The sequence below is a fragment of the Cavia porcellus genome, unplaced genomic scaffold (genome assembly GCF_034190915.1).
Source record: "Cavia porcellus strain 051 isolate PalLab524CR breed Dunkin Hartley unplaced genomic scaffold, mCavPor4.1 scaffold_2, whole genome shotgun sequence".
In the NCBI taxonomy this organism is placed as follows: domain Eukaryota; kingdom Metazoa; phylum Chordata; class Mammalia; order Rodentia; family Caviidae; genus Cavia; species Cavia porcellus.
Window position 1 is genome coordinate 45,269,875 of NW_026947485.1, and position 23,271 is coordinate 45,293,145.

At 34.1% G+C, this 23,271-nt stretch overlaps 1 protein-coding gene across 8 annotated transcripts in view; it reads left to right on the plus strand.

Moving 5' to 3' along the window:
• The window catches only part of Cadps2 (calcium dependent secretion activator 2), a 490,335-nt gene that overhangs the window by 342,229 nt on the left and 124,835 nt on the right, over positions 1–23,271 (plus strand). For all 8 annotated transcript variants that reach the window (XM_063241432.1, XM_063241438.1, XM_063241449.1 and 5 more), the window contains exons 12-14: positions 9,439–9,575; positions 11,832–12,019; positions 23,073–23,174. In XM_063241432.1, coding sequence (XP_063097502.1) covers positions 9,439–9,575; positions 11,832–12,019; positions 23,073–23,174 — 427 coding nt within the window. The remainder of the gene's footprint in view (positions 1–9,438; positions 9,576–11,831; positions 12,020–23,072; positions 23,175–23,271) is intronic.

Here is a 23,271-nt window from a genome sequence, read left to right on the forward strand (position 1 = left end):
TGCATAGACCGCAAGTCTCATCTTTCTACCTGTAGCGTGCTATATATTAATGATTTGTGTGTGCTCCACTGGATCTAGTGTATTATATTTTTAATTTTTTACTCAGTCAGTTTTCTAGAGACAGAAACATAGTATGCCTCCAGATCCTTACTGAATAATACTTAGTTCCTTGAACTACCAAGTATGATTGAAAAATATGATTGTTTAAATTTTTTAAAATAGATTACAGTAAAAAGTACATTGCCATAAATCTCTCTCAAAAATTCCTTCTTGCTTCAAAAACACTTATCCCATCATTCTTGCTACTTTCTGAAGCAGTCATAAAAGTCTTGTTTTGTATCTTTAGCTGTGCTGATGTGGCTGCCATGATGTCCTGAATTGATTCAGAACATTTCCCTTTTGCGATCATTTTGATTTTAAGATAGGACCAGAAGTCACATGGTGGAAAAAAGGTCACATGATGCCAGATCTGGTGAATAAGGTGCATGAGAGCACGTGATAATATTTTAACAAGGTGCCTTTCCATTGGATGGCGCTGAATAGCAGTGATCACTTTATTTTTAATCACACCTCTTCAAGACACCTACAGAATGGGACTTCCAGAACTGCCTTAGAAAGCAATAAGAATGTTGTGATAAGTGTTTTTGAAGCAAGAGGAAATATTTTGAGGAGTAATAGTAGTATATTTTATTGTAAAAATTTAAATATTTATTTTGATCGCATACTATAAAATATGAAATACTTGTTAATATACTGAAAGCTAAGTATTTAATATTTTAATGTTTTCTGTATGGGCCTTTTGTATTTTAATATATTCTAAATATTTGACATTTCAGCTGCCTTGCATCTTATCATTATATTTGTTGGCTGAATGCTACTCATAAGGGGAAATTCTGTTTTCACATACTTCTTTGCTATCCATCTATTTTTCTTGGTTAATTATTTTTACAGATATTTTGCCTATTTTGTAATTGGATATTTTAAATGAATTTTAGAGACTTTTGTGTATTCTGGATATAAAATGTTTATCAGATGAGTGGGAAATATTTTCTTTTCATCTATGTCTTGCTTGTATTTTCATGTCTTTTAATGGTATCTACCAAAGAGAAATTAATTTTGATAGTCAATCGTGTCATTTATTCAAAAAGATGTGTCTTCAGTGTTACTATCTGAGAATGCTTTGTCTAATCCAAGACCACATCTCCTATAGTTTTCTTCTAGAAATTTTACACTTTGGCTTTCATATTTTACATCTACTTAAGCTTGATTTTTATGAATCGTGAGAGGTGTACATGAGTACACAGTTCATAGATGTTAAATATATATCCAGTTATTCTTGCACATGGAGTTGAAAAAGCTATTTTCCACATAATTGCCCTTGCATTTTGTCCAAAATCAGTTGACTACATACAAGTTGATTTGTGAAACTCCTTTCTTTTCCTTTGACCAGTTCATCTACCTTGATATCATTACTACAGTGTCTCAATTATTGTCTCTTTTAGTCAGGTAATTTAAGTTTTCCAATTTGGTTCCTCTTTTGCAAGACAATTTATTCTATGTCCTTTGCATTTCACTTTTGTATAGGTAATGTATTTTTTGGAGGATTTCCCTTAAATTTTTTATAGTGCAATTTTTCTGGTGATTCATTTTTTCTGCTTTTCTATATATGAAAAAGTATTTTACCTTTATTTTGAAAGATAGTTTTCCTTTTGTACCTTACAAGTTTTGCTCCTAGCTTACATTTTGTTTATCCAGTGGTGGATATGTTGTCACTTCAGTGTGTTCCTCTGAACATGCCTTTGTTCTCTTCTGGCTACTTTAAAGATTTTCTTTTTGATGGTATTTTGAGCAATTTGATTATAATATTCCTTCGTTGCATTTTCTTCATGAAAATGTTCTGAACTTGGCTCTGCAATGCATAGTTAATTTTCTTAGAAACTGTTTTATCTCAAGATTTTCATTTAAGTTTTATTGGATGGAACCAAGCAGTATTAGGTCTAAAATTAGTCTCTCCCACTTCTAGAACAAGACCTTTCTTGATGCTCAGCAGGTAACTTGTGACTTAGGGATGTTCCTTGTGCAGTTTCTCTTGCCAGTAACCTGGTGACACTAAGGTTCACCTTGTCCAATTTCCATCTGTCAGGTGTCAGTTATCTGTATTGCCTGATGTATTTAAAGGATAATTCCCTTCCCTGAATTTTTATCACTTCAGAATGAATATGAGAATGAATGTATTCTTCTTTCTAAGTGAAAGAAGGACTTCTCAACTTCAACTATTGATGCTTTGGTCTAGATAATTGGTACCAGAAGTTTGGACCAGGGGATTTATGATAGCAGCATCCCTGGCTTCTGTCCACTAGATTCCAGAACAGTCGCTCACACAGTCACTCCCCCTGGGTCTGATAAGCAAAAGTACTCATATCTTCACGTATTGCCAGGTGTTTTAAGGGGCAGAATTAAAGTTGGAGAACTATTCCCAAGTTACAGTGATATTTATTTATATGCAATAGGATCCTCATTCCCTTGTATCTTGTACATTTTCTTGATATTACAAGTGCAAGGAGTCCCCAGGGAATGTGCTGAGTCACAGGTATCATCTACCTTGCTTATCCTGGCAAGAAGAGTGATTGAGATCAGTAGTCTAGAGCCTTAAAGCCATTGCTGAACAATATGGAATTAATGAAGTAAAAGACCTAAATAATCAGTTGGTTCTGACAACCATGTAACAAATTTCTATCATTAAGGCAGTGTTGATCAGACTACATGAAACTAGACACAGTTATTCTAACAAAAAGCCAAATAGTTTTTAGTTTTTAGCAATATTTATCTCATGTTGCAGATTGTTAGTGAAGTTTTTAATGGCAAAGTGTCTCTTTGACATAGGGAGGAGTCAGGGAAGGAAAGCAGGAGCAGAGAGGGGAGAAAGCAAGGAGAGAGGAGAAAGCAGACGGAGAATTTCTAGCTCATCTGTCTGAGGATATGGATAGTGACCTATATTAGAGGAACACCTTTGAATTGCTGAGGTTCATTACTTAATTGTTGAATCTTCCTTTTCTCCTCTCTTGATCGTTTCTTAGAACAACTTTTAGTGTCATCAAAAATAACAAAGATAAAATAAATAGCTATACTAAACACATAAATGTATGCTCCTAACCTATTTAAATGTGCTCTTTCACTTTCATGCTGACCTATATCTAGCTGGTAAAGGTAAGTAATGACTTAAATAGATTACAATTTTATTTGAATACTATGACGATCTCGTTCACAGTGTCAATCTCTTATCTCCTAGCCAAACCTAGAATATGACATTTATAAAGCAAAAATATGTATTCAACATAACAGAAAAGTAAGAGCAATCTAATATATACCCACCATGCAGGCACTGGAGCAATAATTATAAAGAAGTTATAACATGCAAAAAGAGGTCAATATATGCTAAGTGGAAAAGTTCTAAATTGTATATATAGTGTTACTTTTGCTAAGTAAAAAACAACTATTTAAAAAATAAAAAGCTGACAGGTATGATGGCTGACTAGCACTGTGGGAAGTGGCAAGAGCTCAAGCTTAAACCCAGCCTGGGCAATTTAACTAACAAGATAGAATTTTGTTTGTTTGTTTGTTTGATTGATTGATTGATTTGTTTTTTGTCTCAAAAATGGAGGAAGGTAAGAGGATAGGCAGAACCTGTGAAAGTGTGTAGTTCAGTGAAAAGTCCTAGGTCCAGTCCCCAGTACTACAAAAAACAAACAAAAAGATAAGCAGATTTACACCTAAAACATTCAGTTGATTGATTTTAATTGGGCAGACTAGTTTCAATTCATTAATTCTAATTACCAAATATTCTTTGAAGTAAATTCATACCTTTTTTAAAACCACGTGTGTGTGTGTGTGTGTGTGTGTGTGTGTGTGTGTGTGTGTGTGTGTGTGGGTGTGTGTGTGCGCGTGCGCACTCACATGCACACAGTTGTTTTGAGGGGAGGACTTATTTTGTAGTGTAAGGTGACCTTGAACTCACTATACAGCCCAGGCTGATCTCTAACTTGCAGTAATCCTACTACCTCAGCCACCAGAGTACTAAGATTACAAGCATGGACCACCATGCTAGGCTTTAAAACCTAGTCTTTAGAGGAGTTGTTTTGTTTTGTTTTGTTTTGTTTTGTTTTGTAGTGCTAGAGATTGAATCCAGAGAACTTGTGCGAGCTAAGGACTCTACCACTACACTACACCTCCACTCTCCATCCCCCAGGAACCTAGCCTTTGAAACATAGTATGCCGATTCTAGCAATAGAACAAAGTTATAAATGTGTGAAATCTAATTTATGAAAGAACAACCTATTCTGTCTTAAAATGTGAAGAATAATATATATCTATAGATTTCTCTGAGAAGTGCACCCTTTCAACCTCCTTTTTTCCTTGATATGTGGAAATTCCAAGGAAATCAGATGGCAGGTTATGCTGCTAAACAAGTTTTCTTCTTCAGATGTTGTGCTCTGCCTCTGCCAGACACAAGCATTTTTTTTTTCGTTTTCTTAGTTTTCTACCTAACGTAATACAAATGTGCATATTGTATAGTACAATGTAACACAGTAGTTGGCATCCAGTAATAAATTATCAAAAATGAACTAGAAGAGCCAGTATGTATTTGCTGTTATGTTAAATATTTTAAATTCTTAGATGAGTATGTTTAAACAGACTATTTTTAAATTATTCAAACTTATTTTAAATTTATGAATTTACTTCTCTGATCTTGTATGTTAATTACAATTTATAGGAGAAGAATTAGCCTTACTTTACATTGAATATATTTTTTCTGATAAATTTTTAATGTTGGTTTACTTCTCTGATTTCCAATTCCAGATCATGAAGTTTTTATTAAAATATTCATCTTGTAAGAATATTGTGACATTATTTACTGAAGAAAACAAGATACATGAATCCATATACCAGATTTAACCAACTTAAAAAGAATTATTAAATCATTTGATTTAATAATTGATGTTTGAACAAACTCCTAAATGATGTATCTTTCAACCATTTGTCATGTTTAGCAGAAACCTGCATACATAACATAAGAATATACTAACCAGACTGACCTACATAAAATTACATACCATTAAACTCTTCCTATTAAGGTGTACAGGAGTGATAGTGCTTCCTTTTCTATGACACTTTTTTTAAGAGAAAACTTAAAAATGATACAAAATTTCAAAACAAGATAATAGATTGATAATGGTTAATGCATATGGTTAACATCAAAGTAGTTGCTCAGATTATAAGATATAGTTTTGTGCCACTTTTAACTTGCTGTAAATTTTCCATTTCAGTGAGAGTGTAAGGTGAAAAAACATAATCTAATCAGGAATGATAATAGTAAGCTCAGCTACAGGCAGATGCCTAAACACAGAACAGTAAATTATATTGTAGTTGCAGAAGGTTTATTAACTGTGTAGCTTGTTCGGTGTTCTATAGAGGAGACCCATTCTTTGCTATTTTTTTTTTCACACTGGAGTCCAAATTCTGGACACCTCAGGGATCTCAGATTGCTGTTGAAAGTCCATTTTTTCTTTTCCAGAATACCCCTTCTTTTTTTCTTCATTTTCAATGTCCAAAGTATCTTACAATACCATGAGCAGCACAAATGCTACATAATTAGTGTTTGTTGCAAAGAAAGAAATGGTTCAATTAATTTCTTTCTGTCTCATTTTCTGAACTCTGACTTGAGTGCCTCTTTTGGGATTTGGATTCCTGAGCATGCAGGGCTGGCGTGCTCTGTCTCCACCACATAGACTCTCCTACCACAGTGCAGTTGACCAGCTCCCTCGGAGTCCTCACATTTTATTTTCCATACTAGCTTTTTTCATGTCAGTATTAACTGTTTAAATTGATGTCAACCTACTTATTTTTTTCTCTTGACTTCCTACTGCTGTTATCCTAATGAAAAAGTTAAATTTTCAGGTTCCATTTGAAGAAAACCTCTATAAATTCTTAAATCTCTAGCAAATAAAAATCTTTGTCAATTTGGATTTTATTCTATCCACTGTTAGCACATCTGGCAGCTGTACCACCTAAAGATGCTAGAGCATATATATCCAGCTGTTACCATAGAAACTCCACCAGCATCCTCAGTTACCATGTCCCACATCTGTAGTTAGTCCATAAGTTAATCATCTCATTTTATGGCAGTATTGCAGCACATTGTTTCAGCTGATTTCTTATTGACTTGTTTTAATAATTTCCTTAGATTGTTTCAAAAGACAAACTGAACAGAAATTTGCCATTATCAGAGAACATTTAAATAGTACCAGGACTAATTTTTCATTTAAACACTAGCTGGTATAATAGTGTTATAATAAGCATTAATTGAAGATAATCTGATATAATCCAGTTTTACTACCCTAGATTTATTCAGTTCTGTTGATTCACTGAAAGCATGTTTCCCATTTGACTCAGATCATGTCTCTGTCTTTTAAAAGTAAACTATAAATGTTATGTCAAGAGAAAATGATGTGAAACCAGATAATAATACTTTATAATATTTTATAATTATTTTAGTGATACATGATTTCCTATTTTGCGTTAGTTCATGAAGGAACTTTAAAAGTGAAAAATGAGACAAAAAATGGGAAAATGCAGATCACGGAACACAAAGTAGCAGTTACGCTACATGAGCAAGCCTAGAGATCCAATGAACAGCACAGGAAACTAGACATGGCAAAATTATACTGCATTAGTTAATTTTATGAAATAAATTAATTTCAGCTGCTATTATCACGAAAGTGTATGTGATATGTTAATGTACTTAAGTAACCATTTTACTCTCTTTATATATCCCATACCGTCATATTGCAAAACTCAAATATACAAAATGAACTAATTTAATCTATTTCTTCATTCCTAGCTTTTATGCTAGTGTTGTCATATGTTTTGTTTTTCAGTACTATGAACACCAGTGTTCATATTTTGGCTTAAAACAAGGGCCAAGAAACTGTGTCTTATACCCATGGAAAATAAAGTCTTAGTGCAACATAGTCAAGAATAAATAAATAAAACCAAAGATTTTTCATATAGAGAAATGAGAAATTTTGTTTTTTTAAATATCATTTAATTAACTTAAATATTAAAATATCTTTTCAAAAACTAAAAAAAATAAATTATCTTTTCACCTAATATTTTGATTAATACTTGTCAGACTCAAAAGGAAAAAAAAGATACTTGGTCTTTTTAACCTTCGTTTTGAAGATAAAAATTCCTGTAAACATTTCACTTTCATAAAAGTATTGCCCTGGAGAAGTTCAGGTTATCCTCTTTTTTTTTTTTTTTTTTTAATTTAACATGTTTCTCTGCCAATTTTATTACCTTGTGACCTAAATTGCTATAATATATATCATTTCTGTCACCATTGAATTGCTGGGAACTTAGTTTTTGATTTATGTATGCGATCTGTCACATTAGTAAATATATGGTTTGAAGTTGCATTTCATGAAGAAATTACTCTGTAAATTAAAAAACAATGATATTAGTTATAAAAATGGTCTATGGACACATTTTTTAGAAACTTGTATGTTTTATTTAAAACCTTTTTGCCCATTGTTTTTAAAAGAAAAAAAATTATACAGATTTTCATAGTAAAACAATAGTTACAGATATTTTTTCTGAAATGTATTACATATCCTGTTCTCCAATGCTAAGCCACTTTTGGACATTATCTTTAACTGTTGTTATAACCTTCTCTGATAAAATAATGAATAAAAGTCAGCAGATGTTCTATAATGACTTCATAAAAATGATACTGAAAGAATTTTTATTTTACTTAGAAATGATTCTAAAATAAATTCCTTTTAAATACAAAATAATCTTCCAATTTTGTAATGTATGTGCTTTGGATTTTTGAATATCTGGCTTAGTCATTTGATATTTCATATTATATATTAATTTTCATCTTTCAAGATTATCACATATATAAAATATAGAAATTAGATTTTTCATGTTTCAGTTCAGAAAAATCAGTTTAATTTTATGTTCATTCAGTTAATGTTAATCACACATAATATATTTAATCGGTTAAGGGAATATTATTAAATACAAAGGAGCGTATGTGTTATTTTCTTCATGGATTATAATCTCATCCCATATAACATCAATAAAGTGTCATTTGTTGCTCCCCGGCTTCATTCACCATTTGATATCTGTCATTGATGTGGGATGTACATTTGTTTTTATAGCTTTTTTCTTAAAATGTGGTTCTGAAGACCCTTCAGCTCGAATTATACAGTTCTGCCATCCACAAATATGGCTGAAAGTTGAACTTGACATGGATCAATATGATCTGGGCTAAATATCTAAATGTGACTGATTATGTTAGCATCATGCCTACAGATCAATATTGGGTTTTATTATGAGCCTGACTCCATAATTGGGTTTAATCGATAAACTTTTGTCTCTTTTCCTTTACAATTTTAGGACTGGACTGTGTAGGTTTTAGAAACTACATTTAGCTTACATTTAGGATTCTGCTTTTCTTGTGGTAACCAGAAAGAGATCTGTCAATGAATTTTAAGGAACAATGGCACTTCAGCATTACCATTGTGTGAAGAGTCCACTTTCATCTTGATAACTCATTGCTTGCCTGATATGTGCCGTGTTTCTAACAGAGCTAATGTCGTAACACCCCAGCACTCCTTTTGGGGAGTAGGTAGCGCTTTCTCTATATACTTAGTAAATCACATTGAAGACTTTGACAAAGCATACCATTAATGAAAGCAATCATAAAAGGTTGCCTTTTGATAAACCCGCAGGGTCTCCAGGCGTTGAAAAATGCAATCTGTAAAGAACAATAAATTTGGGCCTTTGATTGGAGTGCCATTTGGGGCGTTACGCTTTGTCTGCATATTTGCGCAAACATGATGCTCCCTTTTTCATCTCTCTCCAACTTGAAGCCTGAGAGCATTCACTGCCATTTCTACATTAAGGTTGGTCCCATTAAGAGCTCCATACAAAGAGAAGACTGGAAGTGATCCAGCGGAAGCCTGTGTGTGTGTTCATTTCTGCCCTAGTTTGCCATTTGGAAAGCAAGCTTCTGGCCATTGTTGCTATTACGTTTTCATGAATAGACCTGAGTTCTTTTCCAGTCCTTTCTTCAGTAAATATATACTTAAAATACATCAACTTATTTTTGTAATTGAAAAATTTGATTATTCCTCTAACAGATACTGGAATTAGCTTTGAATGAAAACAGAATTGCTCATTCTAGATGAATTTTTGTCATTTACTCAGATTTGCAATTTTTAATAGTTTAATTATTTGCACCATATTTTATGAAATGAATGATAGCCTTCTGTTATCATGCAGCAAAAATTTTATGTTCTTCACAAGCCGTACCTGTTTATTGCTAAACCAGAAAAACACCTGGGCTATATTCATGCTTTTCTAAATTTATAGATGCAGACCGTTTTCAGAAGCATGATATGGATGAGTTTATTTCTGCTAATCCTTGCAAGCTTGACCACGCCTTCCTTTTTAGAATACTCCAGAGACAGACTTTGGATCACAGACTGAATGATTCTTATTCTTGTTTGGTGAGTACAGATCTATCTATCTGGTCAACTATAGGTTAGAATAGAAGATGTTAGAGAGTGAGAAATACTTGTTATCAAGTAGCATTTTATTCCTGACTCATTTAATAACTGTAGTTGGAGTAAAGGATAAAGGATTCCAATCGATTGCTTCCCAATTTGAAAATTATACACTTGGAGACCACTGCTGTGCCACTCAATAGACAGGAGAATAGACTTAAATAGACACTGAACTGTTTTATCAGTTCCTTCAGAGAAGGTTGAGTGAAAACAGAATGCCTTAAAGACTTAGAACCTCCGTTACAATGTTTACTGACACCTGCACAGACGTTGATATATTGCATTTCCTTCTTTGCATCTCAGGAAGAGAACTTAAGCTGTGGGGGAAAATACAGTGGGATGAACAATATCATGTAAAACAGAGGAAGGTTTCATCAGACCTTCCAGACAGAACAGAATTCCTTAAAAAGAGGAGAAGCAAAAGGGAAATAAGTAATTAAACTGCTATCCTGTATCCATTGAGAGTAACCAATATTTGGGATAAAAGTAATAATTTTTATTTGAAAGGAACATGACATCTCTCCATGTGGTGACTCAACTCTGTAGCTAAGAATGATATGCAGCCTATCAAATACTTACATTGGAAATGGTAGTTGTTCTGGAATTTTTTCTGCCAGAATATGTCTATCGACACTTTAGTCTCTTAGATACTGAACTACATGCAGTAAGTTATATTAAAGTTTAATATATAATATTTATATGAGATAAAGTAACTGTTTACATAGCATATTCTCCCAACTTGTTGGAAATACCTCAATAGATGAGAAGAAATTAAACAGTTTACTGCTGTAATTGCATCGATGCTTCAGTAATTCATGTACAGATTATTAAATCGTTACTATTCTGCATGAATAGTAAAGCTTAAACCTGATCCATCTTACATTTTGCAATTATATGGAGAGTAAAACAGATTATTGCCGAGCTCTAGAATATCTTTCTGGGGATAAGCGCACATAAAGCAAGCATCCTCTTGGATTCCACTTTGAGCAGTAAGTTACTGAATTGCTGCATACTGTTTTGATTTTGTTAATGGACTATAAAGAGACTACTACAGTGTTTCTCCCACTGTCCCTACAGGGAGAGAATGTGATATGATTAGAAAGAGTGTTTGGAAGCAGGATAACTGGTAGAAATCAGGCTACCAAATGATTTGTACTGGGGCAGATAAATTCACCAGGAATCTCTCAACTTTAGCGAATTTATCTATAATATGGCAAGCAAAACAACTACATGTTTTATGTGTTTAATATTTAGAGCCAATCATTTCTTTATATTTTGTATGTCTAGGTTCTTTAATATAGTAAAGATATAATGTGTGTAACACTTACAATGCAGAACTTTTACCATCACTGCGGTAAGAATGTGGTAGTCCTTTTCCCTCCCTTCCCCCGTTTATTCATTTCCTCTTCATCTTACCTTTTTTCCCTTCTCTTTGAGGTTTACCCTGTTTCCTTTTAAAATTCACCCTCTCCCTTCTCTCTTTATAACTTCAAGATAATCTACATATATGAATCTAACTCAAGATATTTTATAAACCACTGTTCCTAATCCTGCTTTGGTATGAGCCGGGCGGGCTCCTGCTGCTTTGGTTGGTATGCATGTATGAGTCAGACATTTCGTTTCAGGAAGGCTAGGGACTAGCACTGTAAAATATTAATTCTGTCATATGAATCATGGAATGACAGAATGAAAAAATATCCAGATACTATATGTGTGCCACTGCTAGTCTTACTGAAATGTTCTGTTAGTTCATTTTAAACATGCTTTTGGTAAGTAGTTTTAGCGATAGCGTCTGCTTTCCTGTCCTCTTTTTAACTGATCTGTATGAAGACTGAGGTTTTCAAATAGCATTCTTTGGGACTGACAAGTATAGTTCCTGTGAATAAATTTGACTGCCTTTGAATGACAGTAGAGGAAAAGAAACAAGTTCCCCATTCCTTGCTGAGGCAGTAAAGAGAGAATAGTATTAGGTCACCAGTGTCTCAAACCAATTCTAAAACTGATAACACTAAATATGAAAATAATGTGAAATATATCGCTAACAAAATCAATGTCAAAAGACTCTTTAGCCTGCTTCTTACATTGGCTAAAAGTATCTTCAAAAAAAGCAGAAACACAAATCTTATATAAAAGGAGAAAATATGTCTCTCTCCCTCTTTCCCACTCTTTTTATTTATTTACTTATTTTTTCTTTTGCAGGGATGGTTTAGCCCTGGCCAAGTCTTTGTATTAGATGAGTACTGTGCCCGTTATGGCGTGAGAGGCTGTCACAGACATCTCTGCTACCTTACAGAACTGATGGAACATTCAGAAAACGGTGCTGTCATTGACCCAACACTACTCCATTACAGCTTTGCATTCTGTGCCTCTCATGTGCACGGCAACAGGTATTTTGCCTTGCAAATTCAGAGTGAAATGTATAAGGTTGGCTTTGGAAAAGAGAGAAAAATGTGCTTTGCAAGCATCACCTAGTAACAGATTTAAAATAGCAAACACTTCTTATAAGGAAAAAAACACAAAGGAAAAATGTGCATCAATATACTGGTGATTTAGGTGGGCTGCACTTTGTTTCTTTTTGCTGGCAAACCACTTGAAAAACAGAAAGAAAAAATGTCTAGGAGAGTAGGATTTGCCTTTTAGTTCTTACGTGTTACCTGGTGCTGGATCTGTACAGTTTCAAGTATCCAGGTGATTCTTGTTATAATGCATATGTGTGTTTAGGAAGAATTTGTTGGTAAGTATATGCATAGCTAAGGATCCTTGCTTTTCTTTTATAAAATAAATTTTTGTTGATCAGGCAAGATAAATTATAGGTTTTGGTTTTATGCTGAATCTCCTCCCAGCTGTTTCCCCCTCTTACACACTTAAATATGTGTCCCCTTTTGGCATTTTGAGCCACGGACCTGACCTTTTGCTTTATCAAGAAGGCAAGAAAATTACTTCGTATAGGTCTGTACATTTCTGTAACTGTAGCTAAAATCTGTCCACATCACTCTCCTACACTTAATTTTTGTTAGACTAGGACTTTTTTTATTGGGCGAGACCCTGTCTAAAATTTTAAAAAGGGCGGAGACATCTGTCAGTGTGAAGTTCCTAGGTTCAATCCCCACTACTACAAAAGAAAAGAAAAAAAATTCATCCTAGACTTAGAATCATCTCAGGCTTTTAATTCATTATGGACACCATGCTTGCTTAGAAATTAGACAAATGTTAGCAATTGTAGTTTGTCCTAGTATCCCATACTGAACATTCCTTGCTCCAGTTATGTAGGATTCAGGGACCAGTGAGGATGCCTAATCGTGGATAGCCAGGGTCAGGAAGTATTTTATTAGAACTTAAAATTCTATCCTGTCTTTTGGATCTGCTTTAATTCCTCCTAACTAATGAATATATGAAATAACAGGGAATATAGGAAAACTGCAGTGAAACAAACAAAACCATGGCAGAGTGTTTAACCAAAATATTTTAATCACTGACACAAAAAGGTAGAATTAAAGCGTGAACATTAAATGGAACATTCAGCTAATGGGCCCCCCAGAATATGTGTATTTGAGCTACATTATAATGGAAAGTTACTAAGGCACCTATAAGCTGCTGTCACCACCTAAGAGGCTGACTGATTAGAATCAGAGGTTGCTATAGTTACCTTTATTCTGTAAAACTATTGTTTTCTTTAAAATGATAATTTGTAATTTAAGGTATGTTATATGTTCATGCATATTTTATCCTTAATATTACGCATTAACTATTTTCTAAAAAGTTACATTATGCACATAGTTTTGAGCCTGTTTCTGATTCTATAGTAAATGGCAGTTAGCTTAAAGAGAAAAAGAGAAGTACTGATTTTAGGGAAATTTGAATCTCAATTTAGGGTAGAAGTTACGAGGCATAAGCCAAGAGAAATGATGTTTCCTGTAGTAGTTACAGAGAAGATAATATTCAGCAGTATCGCACTGCCACAATGAAAGAATAAAGAGGCAAGAAATGTCCACTGGAAGCCTGACTCTGAAATTTACAAACTGTTTAGGCAGATCACTTACCCTTTTCAAAATCCAGAGTTTCCATCTATAAAAAGGAAAAATAGAAGACAATTAGAAATACCAGATAATTAGATTGCATCAGTATTGATTATTGTGATTATCCTAAAGCACTTCCCTTTGTTACACAGCCTACAAGGATATAAATTGCAAGGAGAGGAAATATGTGAAAATATGTAGTAGGGCTGTACTGACTCATGCTAAGTAGGTAGGTAATTATATTCTTAATTTCTTTGCTAATAGAATATTCTGGTCCCACAACTTCCCCTTCTGAAAGTGAGCTTCTCTTGTACAAGTCTGCAGCATCTGATGTTGATACAGACTTTTGTTAAACATGCTGTCAATGTCAAGTCTTTCTACAATGTTTGCCGTCTTCTTTATGATCATTTTTACATCTGTCAAGAAGACATACATTCAGAGAGTCGTTTTGCTCATTACCTGAACCACCTCTTGTCAAAAATTCAAAAGGAAGAAAGATTGCCTTTTGTTACTGACTGAAGTGAAGGACAGCAGCGCTGTCGGGATTTGAAATTTTTCAGGGAGTGCATCCTATTACAGTGCTGAGGTCTCTAGGTGTATGCATTCCGTGTGGTACATCTCTGAATAGTACTCTGAGTGTTTCAGAAATAAAAGAACAGAGTTAAAGAGAAGAGGCCTGGCTGGTCCCAAGACTGAACAAGAGAGTTAAAAAGAAAGGCAGAAAGAAAGTGAGTCAAGGACAGAAGCTGACGCACTCCTGCAGGATGGTAGCCACAGATACCCATGAATAGCACGACACTCACGTGGTGACAGTACCACAAGGCTGACAGGAAGAAGAAAAGAGACTTTCTGGGACAATGGATGGCAGGGCAAAGTTCTAGGTTGACATTTGTGCTTATACATCTTGGTTTTATAAGTCAGAAATTAAAGCAGCCACACAAAATGGCTTTTATGTCCCAGTTTAATAATGTGAGGCATACAGTACATTCACTGATTTGTCTGCCATTTAGTAGCACCCTCATAAAGGCGCTACGTGCCTTACAAAGGTCACCTCAGATGTGCTGGCTTTCAAGTGTAAGGTGCGAGAGTACAATATCACTGTAGTAAGTATAAAATAGTCCCTGTTTTCCATGGATTCTAGATCATACCACTGTGGGAGGCAACCCATATGGGCCTCACCCAAATCATCGTATTGTGATACTTCCTGCTTCATGGATGATAATGTTTCCCCTTGACTATCTACTCAGAAATTATACCCCAACTTCCTATCTCTAATTTTAGAAACAATGACTCATTTTTAATAGCATCATAGATATTGTATCAGATAGAATATCAGAAATTTTCACTGCTACTGCTTCATTCTGGTCTTGGATGTATGATTTAACAAAAGAAAAAAAATTAAGTGTAATCGTTACATGAATTGTTAGTGTGGGGGCTTATGTCTGCAGGAAGTAAAGTTACTCTGATGTAATATGACTGATCCAACAGATTTTATCTTAATATGCTACATGTAAGAAAGCAGGAGAATGATACTGATGAGTGAGTGTCTTTTAAATATGCACAAAAGGATCATTTCTATTCATTGAGAAACTAGAACAACCCTAAATCTGATTAATTCAAATTTCTGAGGAATAATATCTATACCTTACCCAGCCTCACACTAGTACAGATAAATTATGTGTTCGATAACAGAAAAACAAAAGTAAAGATAAAGGAGGAGAGAGAACACTTGGTATATTAGAAATACCGGTAAACTAGGAATTAACACATCTATGTTTTTGTCCTGCCTCTTCTACCTCTTGAGCTATTTGACTTTGAACAACTGGTTCTAATCTCATACTGCCTCAGTTTCTCCTCAATTTGGTGTAAACACATAAATGCTACCTACCTGCCTTGGTTCCGACATAAGTCATATAATGAAGTAAATATTTGTAATGATAAAATATTCTTTCATTACCAAATAGTAATACTTTATAGACAGAGTACAGGTTGAGTACCCCTTATAGAAAATGTCTCAGACTAGGTCTCAGAGTTTTTCAAATTTTGGAATGTTTGTAGAAAACTTATTGGTTAGGCATCCCTAGTCCTCATAATGTTACAGATTTCAGAGTATTCTGGGGTAGTTTCGTTCATGTTGTTTGATTGACTATTGGATTGATTTTGAATATGATGTTACTAAGTAGCCCCAACTGACCTCAAATTCTTTATAATTCTTCCTACCTCCCTAGGGTTAAGATTTCAGGTATGTTCCGCCATGCCCAACTCAGACTGCAGAGTGCTCTGGGTTTCAGATTTTGGGGTTGGAGATACTGAAGCTGTATTAGTTACTTAAATTTCTTTAGATCATTGTATATAAAGACCAGCAGTATTTGGGCAGATTTTGAGAGTGTCCCTGCCTAGCAGCAAATCACCACAGATGAGTTTTGAACAGCACTTTTTTTCTGAAATGTTCCCACCCTCCTCTCCCATGTTGCTGGGAAACCTTGTAGGTGTAATGGAGTGGCTAGGTCCCAGCCAAAACCAGCCATAAATCCCATCATCATGGCAGGTAAGTAGAGATACAGCAACTTGGGGAGCAGTTACAGAGGCCACTAAATCAGTCTCCTGTGTTTCCAATGCATGCCAAGCCACTTGGATTTTTCTGAAACACTGAATAAAAGCACTTTCTGAAGATAAACCCCAGAGGAAGAAACAACAGCAAGTTTTTCAGTATCTGTTAGACATGCCGGGTTACCAAAGAACAGAATCAAGAGCCAGACTGCTTATCCAGGTTCACAGCATGCATTGTAGCCTTTTGTTTTTCTTTCTTGCCCTTAACTTCTCTCTTGAACAGCAGAAAGTCAGATGTCTGCCATCCACTATTCATCATCAATTTACTGTGGGTATTCAGCCCGGTATATATTGGCAGCAGTTTCAGAATTTGCTAACAGGAGTTCAGCCCATGTTGTTCCTTGGTCATTAGATTCCCATTTCCAGTCATACAGTTTCAAAAAAATAGTTTTCTAAAGTTCACTAGGGCAGAAGCTTTTGTCCCCTACCTTCTTTAATGAATTTGTGTTGTATTTTTGTCACAGTATGACTTCTGTCTTAGGAGCCCTCAAATCCTGGTTACTGAAGTGTTGGTTTGTTTTTGATTTGCTTTTTTAGGCTCACATTCAATATAGTTCACTCTGGGCTGAATAGTTCTTGCAGTTGTGTGGGTTATGATAAATGTGTGGGCATCTATCCACTTGCTATGGTCATGAAGAATATTTCCATCACCCAAAAAGTTCCCTGAAAACCCTTTTGGTAGTACGCTGTTAAATTATGTCCTTAGTTACTCATTCTTCCTTCTTTGCTTATTTTTCCTCACCTGCTTTTCACTCAATTCTGATCAGCTTTTCTACCTTTTTAAGTATAAGCACTGAGGACCATACATTTCTCCTTAGACACTGCCTTTATTGCTGATTAAAAATTTTACATGCAGTATCTGACTAAAATGGCTTTGGAGGACTGAGTATAAGGGCACATACCTGTAATCCTAGCATTTTAGAAGGCTGAGGAAGGAGGATTGAAGTTCAAGTCCTGTCTATGCAACTTAGTTACGATGGTCTCAAAATTTAAAAAAACAAATATGTATATACACACATATATACATACCTAAGGCTGGGATATAGCTCAGTGCAAAAGGCACTGGGTTTAATCCTTAATATCTCAAAAAAACATTTTTTCTTCTAAGACATTTTAACTTTCTATTATTTCTTTATTGCCATAGAATTATTTATATGTACATAAGTTTTTAAGAATTTGAAGCTTTTTTTTGTTATTTTCTTTAATTTTCAGCCTTTTTATGTTCAGAGAATGTGACCTATATGATGCAAGATCTTCCTAATTTGTCAAGATTTTCCTTGTGATCAAGTTGTGTCAAATATCATAAATCTTTCAAATAGTGCAGGTGTTTCAAATTGCTCAGGAAAACGTATATTCTTTCCTTGGTCTTCAAATCTAATAAACCTTTTCTAATTTTTTCTTGTGTGATCTATAGCTTAGGACCAAGGTGAGTGGAGACATGCCACTGCTGTGGTGGTTTCTTTCTACTGTTTCTCTCAGGTTTTGCTTTGGATATTTTAAGGCTGTTTTATTAGGTGCATTTTAAGTCTGAAACTGTTAAACCTGCTCGGTGAATGAAAATTATCATTAGACTTTGTCATTATCACTTTTTTTTAGTCAACTAGCATTTTTATTTTGTAATGAATACATAATCTGTGGGAATTCTCTGTTGAGAATATCCTCTTTCAAAGACAATTTGCTCTTGATTTTCTTCCGTGTTAGAGTATGTTACTAGAGTAACTTATATTCTTATATTGGTGCTCCATTAATTATATAAGTATTTCATAGGTTTATGAGCTCAGGGATTATGGTACATTTTCTCAAGAAATAGTTTTCATAATCTATAGAGGTAGGACCAATAGATTGTCCTGTTGGTCCCATTTGGAAGGAATATTGATTTTTTTTCTGGACCATTATTTCACTAGACCAATCTACATGTTCCAGCTTTATACAAACTTCTCAGACTTCTCAACTCTTATAGATGTGTGGTGCAGCAGTCTGTTCTGTGAAACACAACTCTTAAAGTCTGCTTAGTGTTAGTGTTGGTACCTGTGTTAGCCCTGCTGTTCACATTCACCCTTACCCTAGATGGGGCTTCTTCATTTTTCTTATTCCTGAGCTTAGAATTATTTTGTTTCCTTACAAATGCAAAACTATGTTTACCTAGTTTATTGTATTTTGTGTAGTTGATAGTGAAGAGAGATGCTAGAAATATAAAGTCACTCAACTATACTGGAAACAGAAGTCATATGATAGAGTTTACATTTTGAGAACATGCTATTTGAACATCCTTATGAGGAGTCCTGGAGCTTTCTCCATACTGTTTTCCACGTAATTAACTGCTGCTTGTTTGTCATGGTTCCACTGACGTATCATTCCAAAACTGAATCCTGATGCTCTGCTCTTCTTAAATTTAATTGTATGTTTACTATCTTTGTGGCTTGTTTTGGTTTTTGTTTGGTTTGGTTTGGTTTGGTTTGGTTTGGTTTGGTTTGGGTGGAGGGGTCTGGTTTTGTGTCATTTTGTTTGTTTTTCTCTTTTAATAAAATCTGTATTAGAGTAAGAAACATTTGTATTGTGTGACCCTGCCAGGTGCTCCATAAATATTTGTTGAGTAATCAAATGAGTGACATTTGGACCGTATCTTTACAGATTGTATATTTGATCTCTCATGATATTTCTTATGGAAACCTTATAATGAAAAAAAAAATTTTGAGACAGGTTCTCATTATGTAGTTCAGGCTTGTCTGGAACTCACTATATAGCCCTGCAGGCTTCAAACTCACACTGATCCTCCTGCCTCAGCTTCCTGAGTGCTGGGATACAAATGTACCATGCCTTGCTCAATATTTTTTCAATTTATCAAATAGTTATTTGTATAGGAAGAAGAAATGGAGAAAGAGAAGGAGAGAAATTAGATGAAAAAAAGAATTAAAGAAGAGTACATGTTTTTAATAGAATATTAGGTATGGAGAAGATATACTTAATATTTATACAGCAGTATACACATTAGTATAAATATTAAGTATGGAGAAGGCATACCTAATATTCATACATTGGTATTTATACCAAAGAATTCTCTACAAGAAACTTAATTCTTTTTTAAATGCCAGTCAGTATTTCATTTCCTTTGAATTCTGTATACCAGTGGTTTTAGTTTGGATTAATCCAAGGCAGTGTGTTTGCTACCTGGAAAGACTAGCTGTCAAATATCTGTTTGATCATGGCACAAAACAGAAACTAAACCATAAGATCCTGGAATCAGATTATTGCTGTCACTGTAGAAATGTCCACTCATTTTTAAAATCTCCAGTCAAGTTAGACTGCAGCACAAAATCCATACAACAAAATAATTGTTAAAAAAAAAAGTGGGGAGGCTGGTAGAGGTATAATTTCAAAATTTCATTTTATCAAATGTTTTTTCATTAAAAATTCATTTCTTCGGGGTTGGGGATTTAGCTCAGCGGCATAAGTACCTGCCTTGCAAGCAGGCGGTTGTGAGTCCAATCCCCGGTACCAGAAAAAAGAGAAAGAAAAAATAAATAAAAATAAATTTAAAAAATTAAAAAAAATATTTCTTCCACTCGATAATCAGTTTCCTATACTACCTGTTTAGGACTTCAGAGGAAATCACAGGGCTTTGATTATCAAATATATGACCACCTAAATTATAGATGATTTGTGTTGAAACAGTGGAAATATTAGAGGTTAGGAAACAAGAAAGGAGGCAGGATTGTTTCACCCTCATCATCTTCCATCATTTCTTATTCTCGTGCTGTGTCTTCCTCTCCATTCCCATTCTGTTCACAAATGGATATTGGTGGGAAATACACGAAGTGCAAAGTGACTTTTTCCTACTGTGCTGCAGGCAGAATTGGCAGTTCCGAAACGCCACCCCCCAGGTGTCTCTCCCCTTCTCACTCTCTAGAGGAAGCTAAAATGTCATACGTTCCTCAGAGGCGAGGGCAGGTGAAAAGGAGCCTGTGAGGAACTCAAAAGTACAGGAACTCTGGCATTTGCCCACTCGTTGCTTGTATAATAATAGTCTTTTGCAATCTTTTCTCGTGGAATCATCAGACTTCCAAGACCATCCTACCTGATGAGTTGAAGGAAGAGATAGAGGAAAGAAATATAATTAGTTTAACCAGACTGTCCTACACAACATTAACTCCTGGCATGCTTATTCAACCTAAAAGACATTATTATGTTTATTATTTCAAGAGAAAAAGCATCTTGTGATTTAAAGTAAATTACTTTGCAAAACTAAAATAACAACCAAAATCTTATGATTTTCTGCCATATATAACATGTTCCCCTGCCTTGTAAACTTGATGCAGGATTACTATGAGAATTTCATTATTCTGCATTAAAAAACAGCTAGCATGGAAGTGCATATTTAGAATTCTGTAATTGATAATTGCTATTTTAATAATGAAAGCAACAAGAAAAATGTTGGCAACACAATAAATGTTTGCATTTATTGGTAAGAATTATCGTGGGATAAGCTGTTGACTGAATTGTCACAAAGTTGTCATTCATTCTCAATTGTTTAGGTTAACAGGCCATTTCATATCCCTAATATTCGATATTTCTTCTTCTAGGTACAAATCACTAAAATAAGAGTATGTGAACAAAGGCAAGTTCAAATTGTTAACCTGTCTGATTTTTACATAGATTCATATTAAACTCAATAAAATGATGAGCCTTCACTGTAACATTTTTTGTTTTAGTGAAGTTGAACACAAATGAACACCCCCTACTTACCTTTCTTTTGTCACTTGAACCCCTGGCTCCATCTATCAAGTAGGCACTATGCTCCAGAGGTAGGACTAATTACAATGTCTCCCTGGATTGTGATCTCATTTGACAGTTGAACCAAGTAGGGTCTACTAAACTAATGAGTCATGTCACTTATCTGAATAATAAGGATAAGTTTTTGTTCTTTCCATAGGTATATTTAGTGAAATAGCCTCCTGTAACTTTGTGGTATGAGTTTTTATTGAGGCTTGGAAATAGGATAAATTAAGTATAGTTTTTATCTGAATGCCCAAATTCTCGGATTAATGATTTATGAAGAATTCTCCGGTGAGCTTTGTGATCCTTGTTTATTCGTAAGTCATAGTCTGGGTTATTTGCTACCATTTCCTCAATGGGAGTTGGTTGCGAGATAATATGTGAAAAGTCCATTACTAAATTAATATATAGCATTAGAATTGGCTTTATGATTCACTGATAGTATATATATATATATATATATATATTGGACTTTTTCCTCCTTATTGAAAACATTTGAAAGTATCAAAAGCAAAAAGTGTTTTGTCATTAATTTTTCCATAATTACCATTCAAAACTCATTCAGATGGAATGTCATTTGTGTGTCATTCTGAATATGAAATTAATTGTTATTTCCCTATTTAGAAACAAAATGTAATCATAATAAATGTTTTCAGAGTACAAATCTCAAAAGCATGTGTGTTGCTGAAGTAAATTATTTAATGTATATTCGGGAAAAAAACCTCCATACTTAACTGATGTTTTGATATGAATAAAAGGTCATTTGTCAGTACTATTCAGGTATAACTTTTAAAATTAATTGCTTTTATCCTAATTGACTAGTTAACAAGCAATAAATATACGGTGTATATTTCTGCATACATGTACAAAAGGAGAGTGCACCATCAAATAAAAATCTTCTTAGCGAAGTTATGTAAGCATTCATTTTTCTTTGTTTTAGTAGTGTTTTTTTCTACCTATTTTATATATGAACATTAAAATTAGTACATTAGAATGGTAAGTGTATACCTTTGGGAGTTGCAATATAGATTTTAAAATAAGCTAATAGGGAAAGAAGTACCTGTTAAATGTCGAATGCAGAATACATAAAAGAGTTTTAAATGAATAGAAGATTAATGTGTTCTTTTAATATGTTAGCCAATGTAAACAGTTGAAATTTTAGGCAATTGCTATACAACTAGCACCTTAAATTGATACAGAATTCTAAGTTCCTATTACCAGTTATATTTTCAATTCTTGCCTTAGTAAGATTTTCTTTTAAGTTTTCATATCTACTTTTTAATCATAATCAAAATTTGAATCGATTCCCTAGGACTATTTAAACATAAAATCTTTGAGAAAAAACAATGCTGGTCTTTCTCCTCTACATGTACTTTTATTATAATAATTATATACTCAAATAGTTAAGGAACAAACAATAGAGGAATAAACCTCTACACGTGTCTAAAATTTCCATATTTTTTGTAACTGTATTTCTTACAATGACTATAGTTAACTCTCATCACATTAATTTATATTTAGAAGAAAAGCAGTTAAGACATTTTAACTTACATTCAGTCTATTTTTATTTTTCTAGTCAGGGGATATTCTTTTAATTGGTCAAATGCTTTATACTGCTATAAAATACATTTCCCTGTCAGTCTCAAGAACTAGTTACTGTTTTCTGTGGATCTGGGACATATTTATTGTCAATTCTTTACCTTGAAGTTTGTCTAAAAAAATAATTCCATCTCATTCATTCTAGGTCAAAATATGAAGCAAATAGTTGCAAATACTTTCAATAAATTTCTACTATAAATACAACTAATATGAATATCGTGGACCTATATACCTTTTCGTTGTTGCTGTTGTTGTCATTGTTAGTACAAGAAATCAAACTCAGGACCTTGCACTTGCCAGACAGACCCTTGTGCTGCTAAGCTATATCCTCAGCCCTGCCTTTTCCTGAATTATCTGGTTGTGGGATTTGGGGGCCTTCATAATGCATACAAAGTATCTACTCTATCAATGTCAATTACTGATTCTGTTTTCCCTCCTCCAGGCCCGATGGAATTGGAACTGTTTCAGTGGAAGAAAAAGAGAGATTTGAGGAAATTAAAGAGAGATTGTCTTCCCTTTTAGAAAATCAGATAAGCCATTTCAGGTATATTTTTTATTCATCATTACAGTTTGTTTTTTAATCTTACTAATCCTCCATTTCCTTACAGATTTCTGTGTTGCATCTTCCTGTTGCTATGCAA